We start from the raw sequence: 16739 nt of genomic DNA, 5'->3' as shown, positions 1-16739 counted from the left end.
AAACGTTATCAAAGAAAAGGCGAAGGTTTTCATTTCTGTCCACCCAACAATGGGGCCTCTTTGGTAAAATCACTCAAAATAATATCAGTTACATCTGCAATCATTAGTCAGAATCCTGCCCGGGCACACTGAGGGGACACGTGCCCCTTCATTCACACTGAGGGGACACATGTTCACTCCTTATTTAGTGTCTTGTGTTGTCTCAATGTTGAGGCTGAAGCATAATACAGCAGCCTTTTCTGTGTGAACACTGAAGCTCCCACTTTAGCCTGCAGGTCATCAGATGATGACTGATGATAATTTGGCAAAACACACGATGACTCAGAAGGATCCAGCTGAACCAGTTAGTCTGATCTGGCAGTAGAAGAAGAAATTCAAAAAACATATATCTGTAAATATATATCTGTATTAATGTTGAATTCTGTACAGCTAAACACTCCTAAGTAACTTGTGACATTCTTACAAAGTTAATTGTAACACAGAATCCTGTTCCAGTTTTAGTCTTAGTCGCTCATTAAAAGGAAATGAAATCAGATTTTTGTCACATCACAATGTTTTATTCTGAGTCCAAATTTAGTTGAGTTCTCATTTTTGTCTTAACCCTTCCATTACATTTGAGTTAAAATAGTATTTTTTTCATCCCAGTTATTACATAATGAGATTTAAAGAGTAAATTCATAGGATTGATTTCATATAGGCCACATTTCTCAGGGTTTCCTCAGTGTTACCGTGGTAACCAGATAAATCCTGCTGATTACTAATGAGACCAACCACAGATTTGTGATGGTAAAATGAGAGAAGCCTCATCTGAAACATGCATGTTTGGGTTAAACACGCTATCATCCAGAAAGTCATATCAATGAGTATCAGCTCTGTGGCCTTCACTGCTGCTCTGTGGCCTTCACTGCTGCTCTGTGGCCTTCACTGCTGCTCTGTGGCCTTCACTGCTCTGTGGCCTTCACTGTTGAGACATGAATGAGGACCGTTGCTCTGTTTGACAGGATGTGAACAGAAACAGGATTGGACAGTGGGTGAACATCACATCCAACTCTAAGATATTTCAGCGTTCTTACTCATTGAACTCTGAAGCACCTGAAGGAACGTACCAAGTCATCGTGTCCATTGGTGAAAGGAAAATATATCACAGCTTTAAGGTTGAGAAATACGGTAAGTTGTATCTGCATACATATCTGCATATTGAGGATTCTTCTGCCGTCTGTAATGATTAAAGTATAATAACAACAATTCTTTATCCCCAGTCCTCCCTAAATTTGATGTAAAAATAACTGCCAAGGATGAAATAAGCATTGCACAAGATGACATCGAAGTTGAAGTGTGTGCAAAGTAAGTCAAGGAACTTTTCCCACAATGTTAACCTGCAGACCTTTTCCATGTGCTGCCTGATGACTTGTTGCTGTGCTAAAGGGCAGACCGGTGTCGTGCTCCTGTCTGTCTGCAGCTGTCGTCATGTTGTCATGGTCCAGAGTTCAGGACTGACATTCTAAAATGTCTGACGACAAAGAAGTCAGACAAAATCTTGTGACTTTCTTCAACTCAGATCAGATGGTTTCAGTCCATAGTTTGAGACGACTCCTGGTTTCTCATAGAAAACACAATGCAGAAAATCAATAATACAACCTTCCATCACGATTTGAATGGATAAAGTGTCCCACAGCTGCACTAGCAGTTAACATGATTGTATACAGTCATTCACCACAGCAGAATGAAGCAGTGAATCAAATACTGGACTTATGTTAGAGATCTGCCTGCCACAGTGGGAGGATCACATCAGGTCACATGACAGTGTGATGCAGATGAACACGGTCTACAATGTAATAACCTATCATGTATGTTTTGATGTAATTAGATATACATATGGACAGCCTGTACCAGGCAGTGTGGAGGTGAATGCCTGCCGACCTCTGAGAGATCACATTGGAATTCCCCTAATATGGACCCCTGAGCACCCAGAGGGCGTTCCTGAGTTCACTGCTCCGTGTCACAAAGAGACCAAGCCGGTACAGATGATACAGATGTGTTCTCACTCATGAAAATACACTCTCATTTTTGTATGTGCAAATTAACAGTTTGTTTTATTTTCTTTGTAGGCGGACATGAAGGGCTGTGCCACATTTACCTTTCAGATGTCTGCCTTCACAAAAGGCCAAAAGCTCCTGCAGGATACACTGCACTTCGCAGCCAAGGTGGAAGAGGACGGCACAGGCAAGTCTTTGACTTTGGTTCATATTGATTTAGATAGACGGTAAGATTCAATATAAGATAATAAGATATAACATGATGTTCTATCATACAGGTACAATACACGGGCAATTTAAGACAATATCCATCTCCTATGTTGTTGGAAAGCTTTCCTTTGTTGACATCCCAACGGTTTATCAGGAAGGATCAAACGTGACAGGAAGAGTAAGTACAAAATGTAGATTACAGTCTTTGTCACAAAGTACTGCTGTAGCCATGTGGGTTTCACACCAATTTGTGCTTCCATCAGGTTAATGCATTTCATTACAACGATACACCCATAGCCAACACCTTAGTCTACCTGATGGAGGGTGAAAGGTGGAACGCACGTGTCCTGCAGAACCTTACCACAGATTGCGAAGGCGTCGCTTCCTTCTCCTTAGATACAGCTGATCACAAGACCATCCGCCTCGGGGTAAGGAAAGCACATTGCCAAAATGATGTCTGCATCATCCATTTTCAGTCCATGTCTTTGCCGTCACAGAGAGATTCCAACAAACTAAGCACTCTCTGTTTAGTCTGTTTAGCTTCAATAGGGAATTGAATCTTACGGGTAAGTAATGTATACTGTGGTTGACTCTCAATCGTTGCCTCCCTTACATTAGTTAGCGCTCTGATGTCTCCTGCAGATGCACCTTAACGATCAGCTACACTGTATTCTGCTTCTTCTGCTGTCAAAGCTAATGGAGTGTGTGAGACTGAGTGATGGTGGAAAAGTGAAGCAGCTGAATGTTTGTGAGACCACATCAAAACTCAACAATTTAAATAAACTGGCTAATCAACTGAACAGGCTTCCTAACCCTAACCCTAAATGAAATGCAATGATTCCTAACACATGTGAGGCCAAAGGAACACAGTGTAATGATAACATACACTGGCTGAACTGACTGGTCGTTGTGTGCCGAGGTAAAGGCTGAAAGGTACCAGGAGCAGAAGTTTATAGAGAATGATGACTTGCTCTTATTGACACGTTTCCTCTGTTCCCGTGTCTCTTCTCTTCTTCTCTACGATCCAGGCGAGCCTCTCACAAAGCTTGGACCACACATATAGAGAGCCATACGTTGAGACTGCGACTCACCAGATGTCCTTAGCACAACCTCCTTCCCCTGATGTGAAAACAGCCAGCCAGCTGGTGGTCAACCAGAAGGACAAAGCACTTCCCTGTGGGGGAGAAGAGACTGTCTCCATCAAGTTCACTGTGGTTGGAGAGGTTGAGGGCCCCGTGCCTCTGATGTACCTGGTGAGTTCTGGGATCTCTCATCTTGATTTGGGAGCTGTGCTCTTTCCCTGTCTCTGAATTTGGACGACCTGTCTATCTTCTATGAGGAAACACAGGTTTCAATTAAGATCTATAAGCTAAGTGACAAGCTACAGTTGCAAAAAGTGATGAAGTAAAAGTTAATTTTAGGTATATTGGGGCAAAGGTAGAACAATTGTGTTTATAAGTATGAATACTTATAAGTGCAGATATCCTCCTAAACATGTACCAATGACTCCAGGCTGAGCAGAGACAGAGATGAATATGCTGTTAATAAGGTTCCGTAGTGATCTGACCTATATTTTGCTTCTGTTTCTTAAATTCTTCAGCTCTTATCCAGAGGGGCCGTTGTAATGCAGGGACATGAAACAGTTCAAGTGGATGGTGAACCAGGTGGGTGGCCGCTTCTTTCAAACTTGCAATAAAATATTTGGCCACCAAAATCATTCATTTATAACCAATACAGCAACTTTCAATGTCTCAATATTACACTTGGGCTCTACAGGTGTGGCACGGCTAGCTGCTAGTGTGTGTGACCAACTTTCTGAATAGACTGAACAAGCAGGTAGCAGCAGCAGCAGTGCTGAAAGGGACAGGACCAATTTACAATTCTGGGAGTTTGGGCCGGGGTTAAGAGGAGAACGGCAGATTATGTGATTGTTGGCAGCTGAGGATGCTGGAGACTCGACTACCACTCCTAACGCCAATCCTGCAGTCAGACACACAGGCTGGAGAGCAGAGGGCTCACAGCGGATCTATCAGTGGACATGTTGGACAGACCTTCTTTCTGCTGTAGTGTCCAAGGGGCTCGGTTCTGTCCGTCACCAGCATTGCAATAAATGTGCACAATATCATTATATAGTGTGTGACACAAACCTATGGATTAACCAAGGCTAAGTTACACAGTATTCATCCCATTGTAGGTCAATACTTTAAATAGTGCCTTTGTGACTGCTTATTAGAGCTTTGACCATAATATTGGTTTTGTTTCAGTGACGGAGGGTGAGGTCTCCTTCAAGCTTATCGTGACTCCAGATCTGGCACCAGAGTTCCAGGTTGTGGCTTATGCAGTCCTCCCCAGTCACACTGTGATTGCCCACAGTGCCGACTTCTCCACAGAGAAATGCTTCAGTCACAAGGTCAGTGTGAGACTGCGGGGTGATACAGGGAGCGGCTTGAACATTCAGACTTACACCCAGAAAACAGATATGAGCGAGTTTGTGTGTGTGTGTGTGTGTGTGTGTGTGTGCGTGTGCGTGTGCGTGTGCGTGTGCGTGCGTGCGTGCGTGCGTGCGTGCGTGCGTGCGTGCGTGTGTGTGTCAGGTCTCTGTGGACTTCTCTCCATCCTCAGCCATGCCTGGAGAGGAAAACACCCTGAAGGTGACGGCCCACCCAAATTCTCTGTGTGGTGTGAGTGCTGTGGACAAAAGCGTCCTCATCAAGGCGCCTGGCCAAACTCTGGATGCAGACAAGGTGACTTAGCACAGAACGCACCCATTATTTACTTTGAGTTTCTCTTCTGCCCAATTAGAGGAATACTGAATATAAGCTAAACTAGCCATGTACGGCCACAGTGAGTGTCACTGGCCACCAGACTATTTCTCTCTCTCTCTCTCTCTCTCTCTCTCTCTCTCTCTCTCTCTCTCTCTCTCTCTCTCTCTCTCTCTCTCTCTCTGTCTCTCTCTCTCTTTACTTTTCAAAACACAAAGGCCACACTCAATGATTCTTAATGATGATGTTTCTCTGCAGGTATTCAATCTGTTGCCCGTCACAAAACACACCTTTATTCCATATGAGGCTGAAGATCCTGTATCATGCTTGCCTGTGAGGACAAGAAGGTACATCATGCCGTACCCTGGACACGGAGACAAAGACGATGCTTTTACAGTTTTCCAGGTACTTTTAATGGACAAATTCCTAAATTATTAGCTGACAGTGAATATGGCTCCCACTCGGCAGTGACATCATCATATGTTGTTGGTTTGTCTAGAATGTGGGGCTGAAGATCGCAACAAATTTATTCATCAGAGTCCCTTCATGTGTGAAATTCAGGGGAAGAGAATATCACTACAGCCGCTACCGTGAGACCTCTTTCTATACCTTTATGAAGTCAACCAAGCTGAATATGTTTGGAACAGAAAATGAGAAAGCTTCATTGTGTCACTGATGTCCGGCTGCTTCAGATCATAGATTTGGAGTGAAATACATGTCTGAACCTCAAGTACATTCCATGGCGCGTCTTGGTATGGCTGCTGCACCTGGCGCACCACCCAACGCTCTTCCACCAATGATGACAGTCCGCACTTTCTTCCCTGAGACATGGATATGGGACCTGGTGGAAGTTGGGTGAGCTCCTTTCTCTCTAATTGATGTTTTTTTAAAGCTTACACATCTTTGGGTGTTTAGGGGAGAAAAACCTGCATAAATGTTCATGTCTATGACTTTGAAATGCTCCGTGCTCTGTATGCTGCAGCTTTGGAACAAGAAACTCTGTTTAGTTCATTGAAGTTGCAATGGAAGTGAAAGTCATGAGAGAAGCACAAAAATGCGGTAAACTTATTGACCTATGTTGTTTTTCTTGAACAACTGTGTGTGCCTCTGTGTGAATCAGTGCCACTGGAGTGAAGGATGTGGCTCTCAAGGTCCCAGACACCATCACCACCTGGGAGACGGAGGCTTTCTGCTTGTCCCCTCAAGGTTTCGGCTTGGCTCCTCGAAAAGAGCTCAAAGTGTTCCAGCACTTCTTCCTCCAGCTCACCCTGCCATACTCCATCGTCCGGGGGGAGCAGTTTGAACTGAAAGCAACCGTCTTCAACTACATGTCCAGCTGCATCATGGTGATCAATGTGTTTGCATTCATAATCAAACAAGTCAAGTCCCAACTGCAACAAAGACATAGTGTCATTGTGTAATAATGTAGTTTTATATTTATATTTATATTCAAACATTCTTCTCCTTCCTGAAGTATTCAGTTGAACCCTTAGATTGTGCTTTTGCAGGATACATGTTTAGTAATGAATTGCCATTATTTTCTATAAGTAGTTATATATCATTGTGCATGTGTGTGTGTGTGTTTGTTGCACAGGTGACGGTGACTGCTGCCCCCTCCCTTGATTACACCCTGACCCCCCTGTCTGGGGACCTGTACACATCCTGTCTGTGTGCCAATGAACGCAAAACTCTCAGCTGGACCATGAGCCCCACCAGCTTAGGTGAGATGATGTCAGATTATTAAGAGTATGGGAACATCAGAAGCACTTTCAGTGTAGCTGTGAGTGTGTGTGTGTTTGTTCCTCCTCATATTACTCAACATTGTGTCATTTTCAGACTGGAGGAAAGCATCTGAAGGGCTTAGCAGCTCCTTATACACAAAGTCTATTGTGTTCTCCTCATCACCTTCAGTGCCTTTAGGCTGCTCGCTCTTTCTCTCTGTGTTTCAGCTGGTTGTTGACTTGTTTCAGCTAGTTGTTGATGTGTTTCAGCTGGTTGTTGATGTGTTTCAGATGGTTGTTGATGTGTTTCGGCTGGTTGTTGATGTGTTTCAGCTGGTTGTTGATGTGTTTCAGATGGTTGTTGATGTGTTTCAGCTGGTTGTTGATGTGTTTCAGCTGGTTGTTGATGTGTTTCAGATGGTTGTTGATGTGTTTCAGCTGGTTGTTGATGTGTTTCAGCTGGTTGTTGATGTGTTTCAGATGGTTGTTGGTGTGTTTCAGATGGTTGTTGATGTGTTTCAGGTGCTGTGGACGTGTCTGTGAGCGCTGAGGCTGTGGCTTCTCATGCTTCGTGTGACAATGAGATAGTGAGTGTGCCAGAAAGAGGTCAAATTGACAAGGTCACACGCCCGCTCATAGTGAAGGTAGGTAACTTCATACAGGAAGGTTAGGACACAACTACCATCCTGTTTGCTTTTGATTATTAAATGAAATGAATGTGTTTCTACCTCTCAGGCTGAAGGAACTGAGGTGACAAAGGCCTATAACCTGCTGCTCTGTCCTAAAGGTCAGTCTGTGCTCTAGTAATCAGCGAGCCATGACCCTCATTACATGATTATCATTGCACTGACCTCCACCTGTTTTTGCTGAACCCAGGAGGGGCTTTGTCAGAGGAAGTAGAGGTCCAGCTCCCTGAGAACGTGATCCTTGGATCTGCTGTTGCGTCTGTGTCGGTCCTTGGTAAAGTTTTAAAGATGAAAGAATATCTTGTGAAGCAGGGAGCTAAAGTAGCTATTTTACCATTTTGGTTCTGCTTTTCTTGTTGTTTTATGATTACTCCTTCATGCAACACACTTTACTTACACTTTCCCTCACACTCACCCCAGCAGGAGACATGTTTGTGTCAACTTTAACCCAGTTTGACACTTAGAGTAGTAAAAGTTAAGAACCTTCATGTTTGTATTTCCCTCATACTCTTCACACCTTACACACATTGCAGCAGGTGTGTGTGCATGAATAACACACCCCAGCCTGGCTTAGGTGCTTACCCTGTGTGTTTCTCCATAGGTGACATCCTGGGCCGGGCCCTGAAGAACCTGGATGGATTGCTGAGGATGCCATACGGATGTGGGGAGCAGAACATGGCTCTGCTGGCCCCCAACATCTACATCCTGCAATACCTGAAACACACACAGCAGCTGAGCACAGCCATCAAGAAAAAGGCTTTCAACTTCCTGACCAGTGGTGAGACTCAGTGAGCGTTATGTGTCAATCAAGGGATTCAGCCCTGAATCATAGATCATGACTGGTCAAAGTTCACTTTGATGGAACATCTCTGTGTTTGACAGTGAGATCAGCTGTGTGCAGCAGAAGCAGCAGTAGCAGAATTAGTCACAGTCATAATAGTTGCTGTTGTAATGGCTGTGATACTTTGTCCTCTGGATGCTTCTCCCAATGTGAAGTGATCCTTGTGTTTCTTGTCACACAGGCTACCAGAGGCAGCTGAACTACAAACACAGCAACGGTGCTTACAGCACATTTGGTACAGGAGACGGCAACACATGGTGAGAGAATCACCACACACACACACACACACACACACACACACACACACACACACACACACACACACACACACACACACACACACACACACGGAGACACACTGATGTCTGCGTCCATGCAGGTTTCTGGTCATCTGGGTCTTTGATAGCTTTTGTTCACTCGCTCAAGCTGGTTGATCACAGATCACACATTGATCTGTGATCAACCAGCTTGAGCTTTAACTAAATTCTACTATGGTGACGGTGTGCAGACATGAAGTTGTTTTTAATGTCCTTTTCATTTCTTCACTGACTGTCTCACATTGTGTAATCTGTCCTCAGGCTCACGGCTTTTGTCTTGAGGTCCTTTGTCAAAGCTCAGTCTTTCGTCTACATCGACCCATCAAACATTGAAGAGACAAAGACTTGGCTGGAGGGGAAACAACAACCAAATGGCTGTTTTGAACAGTCAGGGAAGCTCTTCAACAACAGAATGAAGGTATCATGAAATGTTGTCATGGCTAATACCAAAAGCCTGGGAGGGTCCATGCAGTCTTCCTCACAGCTCTGGGAGGAAGAACTGTCTTTGTTTTTGTGATTTTTGTTTGTCTGGCGAGCGAGGAAAAGGATTCCTGGGGCCACCAAGTAGGTCGGTTTAATGAATCATGAATCAATGGGGATCAGGCTGTGAGTAGTGCATGCAGTGGAGAGCCAGGTTTCCTCTGACAGCACCTGCTGAGACAATGTTGGGACTAAGACTAAGAGCCAAACGTTTAGAAGTTAATCCATGATCTGTCTTGTTTTAGCATGAAGAGGCATGTTTATCCCCACAGCCACATGAAGGCTGGATGGATGTTTAAAGATTTAAAGATCAGTGTACTGCTTCCTGTTCCTCAGGGGGGCGTGTCTGATGAAGTCACTCTCTCTGCTTACATCACTGCTGCTTTCCTGGAGATTAATTCATCAGCAGTAAATGTAAGTATGGTCTTTACTCTTTAAAGTACAAATGCTGCACTCCCACCTACACAACAACATGCCGTAAGGTCAGAGGTTAGAAATGTTGTAGCTTTTTTGCAGGACTTCATTCCGCCTGCTTGGCCTGCAGGGTTTTGGATTCTTTTGTAGTCTGTAATGTTTTTTTACTGTAACTCTTTGATCAAATCTGTGTGTTTTCCTTTAGGATGATGTGGTGAAGCACAGCTTGTCCTGCCTGAAGGAGTCCCTGAGTAACCTTACTAACACCTACACTACGGCTCTGCTGGCGTACGTCTTCACCCTGGCAGGAGACATGCCGGCCCGTGCTGAACTTCTGGGGCGCTTAGAAAAGGTTTCCATTCAACAAGGTGACCCATTACCTTCAATAACTTTGAATTGTTCTGCTCTCTCTTAGTTCAGCTCTCATTGTTGTTGTTGGTTCCTGTTTCAGGGGGTTTCCTCCACTGGACTCAAACTGCCTCAGAAACATCCGCCTCTCTGTCTGTGGAGATCAGCTCTTATGTGCTGTTGGCCAAACTGGGCGCCTCCCCTACAGCTGAAGACCTGGGCTACGGCGGGGGCATCGTCAGGTGGCTGTCCAACCAGCAGAACTATTATGGAGGCTTCTCCTCCACACAGGTACGACCCACAAGCCTCCATGTGGGGCGGAGGACATCTTGGCCAAATACTTGAGCACAAATTCTCGAGGGAACCATGAAACACGTAAACACACAAATACACACATAAACACACGTGAACACACGTAAACACACATATACACACATAAACACACGTAAAAACACGTGAACACATGTAACCACACATAAACACACGTAAACACACAAACACACGTAAACACTGCTGAGTGCATGGACGGAAAACTTATTGTTATTGTTGTTGTTCCAACTTGCATACAAATTGGCTTAAAGACTTCAAAACTGGCTTGTGTGTGTGTGTGTGTGTGTGTGTGTGTTTTAGGACACAGTGGTGGCTCTTCAGGCTCTGGCCCTTTACTCCACTCTGGTGTTCAGTCCAGATGGTTCCAGCACCGTCACAGTCCAGTCTCCCAGTGAGCAGCTGACCTTTGAGGTAAACCAGGGGAACAAACTGCTCTACCAGGAGGAGATGCTGAAGGAAACAACAGGAAAGTACAACATGGAGGTGAAGGGCAACACGTGTGCTTCAATGCAGGTGAGTGGACGCTGTGGTACTGCCTCTCCTCTGTGCTCATACATGTATCCAGCCAGTAGGTGGCAGTAATCCCTCTGGGTTTAGTGGCTTTGGTGTTTCTCTGTCTCAACCTTTTGTCAGCTGGTCTGAGGACTTTCTGCTCCAGGGTTTAATAACAGTAACAGAGATAAACCTGACCCTGACACTTAACTCTATCATCAAATACAACTGAATCAAAGATCAAAGTCATTTAAAATGACATAAGTCAAAATCTACAATATACATTTTTACTTTAAAATAAGAAGTACACACAAAGATGCATGTATACTGAAATGACTTGGACAGCTTAATCAGATTATGATCTTTTCACTATTGCCTACTTACATTACAAACCATAGGACTTAGAAACATAGTAAAAGTCAAATGTTTGTTCTGTTTGCTAGATTTCTCTGCGCTATAACATCCCGACTCCTGCTGAGAAGACGACTCTCAGTGTGACGGTGAAACCAGCGGCCGACTGCAACAGCACCGACTCTGTGAGACCTAAAGTCACTCTGCGACTCCAGTCTCTGTGAGTACTGACCCACGTCACAGCACACACAGGTGTGAGGTTGTGTATGTGATGTGTGTATGTTCTCTTGACAGATATGAGGGTAAGGAGGAGACTACAAACATGGTGATTCTGGATATCAAACTGCTCTCTGGATTCGTCCCCGTCCCAGAATCTTTGAGGAAAGTGAGTAACTGCAGAAACCTTCAGCTTAATGGTAAAGTCTGATGTGATGATGAAGGTATAACCCAGTATCATCATCACCTCACAGCTCAGAGGCGCTCTGCTGGTGGATCGGGTTGAAGAGAAGGAAGACCATATTCTCATGTACATACAGGAGGTGAGAAGAATTCCAGTAGGGGAGCATGACGATGATGCTGCTGTCCATGTGTGTCTCTGATCGTGTCCTCTGTGTTTCTGCACAGTTACCCACTGGCATGGCCATCAACCACAGCCTAGAGCTCATGCAGGAGGTCCCAGTGCAAAAGCTGAAGTCAGCCGTGGTCAAGATCTACGACTACTACCAGCCAAGTAAAACACACACTCTCCACTCTACACACACATCTGAGTACAGGGACCAAAGACCACATAGGAGCACAGACCTTTAATAGTTGGTACTTTGTCCATTGCCTTTACAAAACAAGCCCATGTGTATTTTTATGTGTTTACTTTATTGCATGAAAGTGTAACTTTACCCAGTACAGTTAAGGTCTCAGGTCTCAGGTCTCAGGTCTCAGGTCCTCAGAGTCATAGAGATGTCTGCAGGAAGGCCCCAGCTCCACACATCTACCCTCCAAGCTCATTTCTTTTCATTCAGTGTATGCTGAAATTCTGTTTGAGTATACAAACTGTTTGACTTGACTTTGGTCTCCCGACCAAACGACAGCAGATGCCATGACATCCACTTCATCCACAATAGCAAAATGTCAACACAAACCTTATATGAATGTCTTTAACAGCTCAGAGTGTCCGGGTCCTGACTGCTTAGACAGCAGAGAGCGATGAGACACGCTGTGACAGAGATATTGGGCTGTACACACAGGCGTCTACAGTAAAGTCAAGTTACTGATCTGTTTACTGCAAATCAGCTGTTCTCTTCAAAAACCATCAGCAGTGACTGAAGTGAAGTAGAATCAGAATTTATAAAGGAACAACTTGAAGCAAGATAAACGTTATTCTTCAGAAACCCTCATCCTAATTGTTCAGTGGTAGACTGACGCTCTCTCTCTCTTTCTCTCTCTCTCTCTCTCTCTCTCTCTCTCTCTCTCTCTCTCTCTCTCTCTCTCTCTTCCTCTCAGGTGATGAGTCAGAGACTGAATACATCTTTCCCTGTGCTAGAGGTAAGAACACACAGGACTCTCTCTCTCTCCTCTCTCTCTCTCTCTCTCTCTCTCTCTCTCTCTCTCTCTCTCTCTCTCTCTCTCTCTCTCTTCCTCTCAGGTGATGAGTCAGAGACTGAATACATCTTTCCCTGTGCAAGAGGTAAGAACACACAGGACAACAACACAACAACTACAAACACCCTATAGTATATAAGTCTTAAGAGGAAGAACACAAGTATCATCATCATCATCATTATATTCTAATAAATATAGTTCATATTAAATAAGGAATGATGGATGCTAATCACTGAAGTCAGTTTGAATGAAATGTATTGATGTTGTTTTGATCCCAGCTGTGTGTGTGTGTGTGTGTGTGTGTGTATATACATGTAGAGACACGTGTGACCTTAAACTGAACCAGACTCACGTGTTTAAATGAAGTTACTTACTATGATCATGAGGTCTTATGAGTGAATGATTGACATTTTGTATTTCCATTGCAGACTGAAGCCTAAAGCCCAGTGAGCCTGTCACTCATCCAGCTACATTCAATCAGACCTGAACACACACACACACACACACACACACACGCACACACACACACACACACACACACACACACACACACACACACACACACACACACACACACACACACACACACACAGTGTCTTTGGCTCTCCATTGTATTGTGCATTTTACTGTTTATGTTAGCAGTACAGAATGATTGACACCCTGCTTGCTGAAGTCTTCACACACAAGCTGCTGTTCTGTGAATCTGGAAATTATAAACTGATTTGAACTGAAACCTCTTTGTCCTTATTTGTTGTTCCCACATAAATCTTCAATCACTTTTACTGTGTGCACGACCACTGACACCTGACCCTCAACCTGACACATGTGACACCTGACACACGTGACACCTGACACACGTGACACCAATGTTCTGAATCTGAACCCATCATATTCTCATATGTCTGAGTAGATTTGTTCAGACTGAACCCACTTAGATGTCAACCAGAGAATGTGCTTCATGGTTGATTGGTCATGTCTGAAGTCATACGTTGGACCCATTGATGCCAGATTGAAGACGCTGGTTCAGCCTGGATCCCACATCAGACCTCAGCCACAGTGATGGACACAAGTCCTGTGCACTTATTTACACACTTTCATGTCACTGTGTGAGTTCATCTGGAGCGTGGAGGAAGCCGGAGGAAGCTGGTGGGCAGGCAGTGACTGACGGCCATCACACCCTTGACTGAGGCACGAAGGAGGCAAGGAACTCAAACAAAACACAACTATGTAGAACTCAGAAAAATAACTCCCGGCCCCCCGGTCCAGTCCGGTCCGGTCCGGTCCGACCCGACCCCAGAGCACACACCCTCAGCCTTTAATAAGGGGCTGAATCTCCAGACAGATTGGGTCAGCACCGTGCTGTACTGCAGGTGGACCAACACCAGAACACTCTTAAACGCTCTTCACAGCTCATCCCAGTGCTAGATGGCTCTTTAAAAAGTATGTAAATGTCACTCAAGTCTTTATACAGCATGAAACAAACATTAGACCTGAAACTTCAGACACAAAGCCCCTTCCCTTGGTTTGCCCCTGTGTGTAAGCCATGACATCATCCACACCATAAGAAGCAGGAAGTGCTGGCCGGCCCCTCCTAGCTCTGATCCTGCATGATCCTGCATGGTGGACAAAGGAACATTTGAGTGTGAGTGTGTGTGTGTGTGTGTGTGTGTGTGTGTGTGTGTGTGTGTGTGTGTGTGCGCGTGTGCGTGTGTGTGTGTGTGTGTGTGTGTCTGTGTGTGTCTGTGTGTGTGTGTGTGTGAATGGCCACAAACCAAACGTGAAACTTCATAAACATTACTGAGCCTAGTTTATGCTGGTGTGTTTCCTAAACCTTAACTTACTCATGGACTTAACATGCAAACACAAACACACCTGGGATAGCAAGGGGAAGCAATAGCACCTAATGTATGTAAGCAAAGAGGCCCCGCCCACTTTGTCACTCTGTCAATGTTTGAGTGAATCTCCTGAAGTATTGTGTTTTATGTGTGTGGATGAAATGTGTCTGTCCGTCCCTCAGTCTCTGCAGGTCAGACATGTTTGTAAGGACATGTCTGACCTGGACCATGTCAGACATGTCCTTACAAACATGTCTGACCTGGAGAGACTGACAGCTTTCAACATTCATTTCATTAAATACATAGAAAATATAAAAACTACCAGACGACCATGACACTCCATCTGCTTCTGATATGAAGGTAATACAGTAAAGACGAGCCACAGAAGGAAACCATGCCAACAGACACATCAGGCTGCCTCAGCCTGGACTCTAGAGATCAAAGCTGCTGCTTTCATGGCAACCACTGAATTATAATTGAATTGTAATTAATTGACAAAAATGCTGAGAAACATGCTGCTTTCTGATCTTGGACTCCTGGACTCCACATGGCAGCAGACTGGGAGGTCCCTCAGGTGGTCCCAGTGAGTTTACAGAGTGACACCATGATCAACCAGCAGCAGGGACTTGGTTCCCTGTAAAAACCCAAAGCAATTATTGGAGAGCAGTGCATCTCTGCAGTCTAATAGTGCTCTCTGTGTTCTTTTCCAGCTTTTCAACTCATTAGTGATTGATCGCTAATTATGGGTTGGGGGGCCTCTGGAGACGGCCGACCCCCCCCTCTCACACTGAAGGCAGACATAACTTTCAAACAGTTGACTCTGCTGGTTGGTCAGGGAGTCAATAGTCTTCAAGATGTTTGAATAATCATCGTGTCCTTTTTCCCAATAAAGGAGGCGGAGCTTGACAACAATAAAGCACCAGAAACCCAATATTCCCTTGTTGATGGTGCATGACTGATCAAAGGGACTTTTCCTACATCAGGGCTACAAGATGCAAGGAATCTGTCCCAAAACAATCAGCTGTTGAACTTTAATTTCCTAATCCACCACAGGATCGCTCCACTTCTTCACGTTATTGACTGCAGTAGGAGCGTTGGACGGATGCTTCTCAGCATAATGACAGCAGAGGCTCTTAATAGCACCGATTGATGGTGGATGTTTGGACCTGAATCGCTCTTCAGCCGTGCCAACAGAAGCATTAACAATGAACACCGTCGATAACAATGTATTTTTCTCAAGGTCAGATCAATGCAGGTCTGGGTTTTGTGTTAGAAATCTATTCTCTAAATTGTGCTTTGCTGCAGGATCCTGCCTATAAAAGTGGAGTCGGCTGGTGTGCAGCGTTCACAGCAGAGCTGAGCTTTGGTCGGGAAGAGGCTGTGACTCCTGAGCAGGTAGGCTTCATCATCTTCATCATCATCATCATCTTCTTCTTCTTCTTCTTCTTCTTCTTCTTCTTCTTCTCCTTCTTCTTCTTCATCAAGGCCATTATGATTATTGTTGTTGTTGAGCCTGAGCAGATCTCAGAAGGTTTCTATAGAATGATTGGAGAGGATAAAACAATATGATGTAGTAAGATGCTCTGCAGAAACACACACACACACACACACACACACACACACACACACACACACACACACACACACACACACTGCAAATCAAAGTGATGTTGACTGTTTTATCATTTCCTCACACTGCCGTGCCTCTTGCAATATTATGTCCACAGGAGGGCGCTAGTGTTCCATGTGTGTGTGTATAATGTACAGTATATATACATGTATACAGTACATACCCATACATGGTCATACTGTACTGAGGTACTATAATCCTCTTGAAGGTGTCGGTGCTTCCTGCATGTTGTGGATATGACAGACGTGTGTGTGTGTGTGTGTGTGTGTGTGTGTGTGTGTGTGTGTGTGTATGTGTGTGTTGATGCCTGGGGAAAAAGAGATCAATACTTTTTCAAAATGGATGAATTGATTCATCAATGGAAGAAAGTGTTTTAGATCCTTGAACCAGAAGTGATGTTTATCTGAACACACACACACACATTAGAAATGTTCCTGACTCTTGCTTGAATATAAACTTGAGACGTGAGAAGATGAGCTGAAGTCATTTGTGGCTTCACAGGAGGAAGATTGGATCAATATAAGAGTAGAAGCAGCACAGTGCTTAGCAAGTTCAACATGTCTGTGTGTTGTTATTGGTTTATTGACTGCAGACTGAGGAAACAAACGGCTGCCTTACTGCTCGTCTTCCTCCTCCCTGCTCTCTTAGTGAGGGCCTTCATCTCACACAGCAGCAGATGGACCAGGCCGC

At 44.5% G+C, this 16739-nt stretch overlaps 1 protein-coding gene and 1 long non-coding RNA gene across 2 annotated transcripts in view; one reads left to right on the top strand and one right to left on the bottom strand.

The window, feature by feature from the left end:
- Positions 1–13162, top strand: part of LOC142988099 (alpha-2-macroglobulin-like) — a 15209-nt gene extending 2047 nt beyond the window's left edge. Inside the window, exons 6-36 of the mRNA XM_076137124.1 lie at positions 1002–1167; positions 1260–1344; positions 1868–2018; positions 2109–2223; positions 2315–2424; positions 2510–2674; positions 3275–3499; positions 3847–3910; positions 4511–4656; positions 4841–4990; positions 5267–5413; positions 5508–5598; positions 5701–5863; positions 6129–6354; positions 6603–6729; positions 7252–7373; positions 7465–7516; positions 7606–7689; positions 8017–8193; positions 8438–8513; positions 8835–8991; positions 9390–9467; positions 9673–9835; positions 9919–10106; positions 10446–10658; positions 11081–11208; positions 11283–11373; positions 11459–11527; positions 11613–11718; positions 12486–12527; positions 13013–13162. Of these exons, the coding sequence (XP_075993239.1) occupies positions 1002–1167; positions 1260–1344; positions 1868–2018; positions 2109–2223; positions 2315–2424; positions 2510–2674; positions 3275–3499; positions 3847–3910; positions 4511–4656; positions 4841–4990; positions 5267–5413; positions 5508–5598; positions 5701–5863; positions 6129–6354; positions 6603–6729; positions 7252–7373; positions 7465–7516; positions 7606–7689; positions 8017–8193; positions 8438–8513; positions 8835–8991; positions 9390–9467; positions 9673–9835; positions 9919–10106; positions 10446–10658; positions 11081–11208; positions 11283–11373; positions 11459–11527; positions 11613–11718; positions 12486–12527; positions 13013–13017 (3882 nt within the window). The 3' untranslated portion in view covers positions 13018–13162. The remainder of the gene's footprint in view (positions 1–1001; positions 1168–1259; positions 1345–1867; positions 2019–2108; positions 2224–2314; positions 2425–2509; positions 2675–3274; positions 3500–3846; positions 3911–4510; positions 4657–4840; positions 4991–5266; positions 5414–5507; positions 5599–5700; positions 5864–6128; positions 6355–6602; positions 6730–7251; positions 7374–7464; positions 7517–7605; positions 7690–8016; positions 8194–8437; positions 8514–8834; positions 8992–9389; positions 9468–9672; positions 9836–9918; positions 10107–10445; positions 10659–11080; positions 11209–11282; positions 11374–11458; positions 11528–11612; positions 11719–12485; positions 12528–13012) is intronic.
- LOC142988102 (uncharacterized) lies at positions 13024–13311 on the bottom strand. Its single transcript, XR_012960562.1, has 2 exons — positions 13136–13311; positions 13024–13067 (listed from the first exon to the last, which is right to left on the bottom strand). It is a non-coding gene; the product is annotated as an uncharacterized LOC142988102 (long non-coding RNA).
- Positions 13312–16739: the final 3428 nt, after the last annotated feature.

The sequence above is a fragment of the Genypterus blacodes genome, unplaced genomic scaffold, assembly GCF_046128005.1.
Source record: "Genypterus blacodes isolate CSIRO-AG114 ecotype Tasmania unplaced genomic scaffold, CSIRO-AGI_Gbla_v1 ptg000293l_1, whole genome shotgun sequence".
Taxonomy (NCBI): domain Eukaryota; kingdom Metazoa; phylum Chordata; class Actinopteri; order Ophidiiformes; family Ophidiidae; genus Genypterus; species Genypterus blacodes.
Note: the sequence above shows the minus strand (reverse complement) of the source record. Positions and strands in the feature narration are given on the sequence as shown.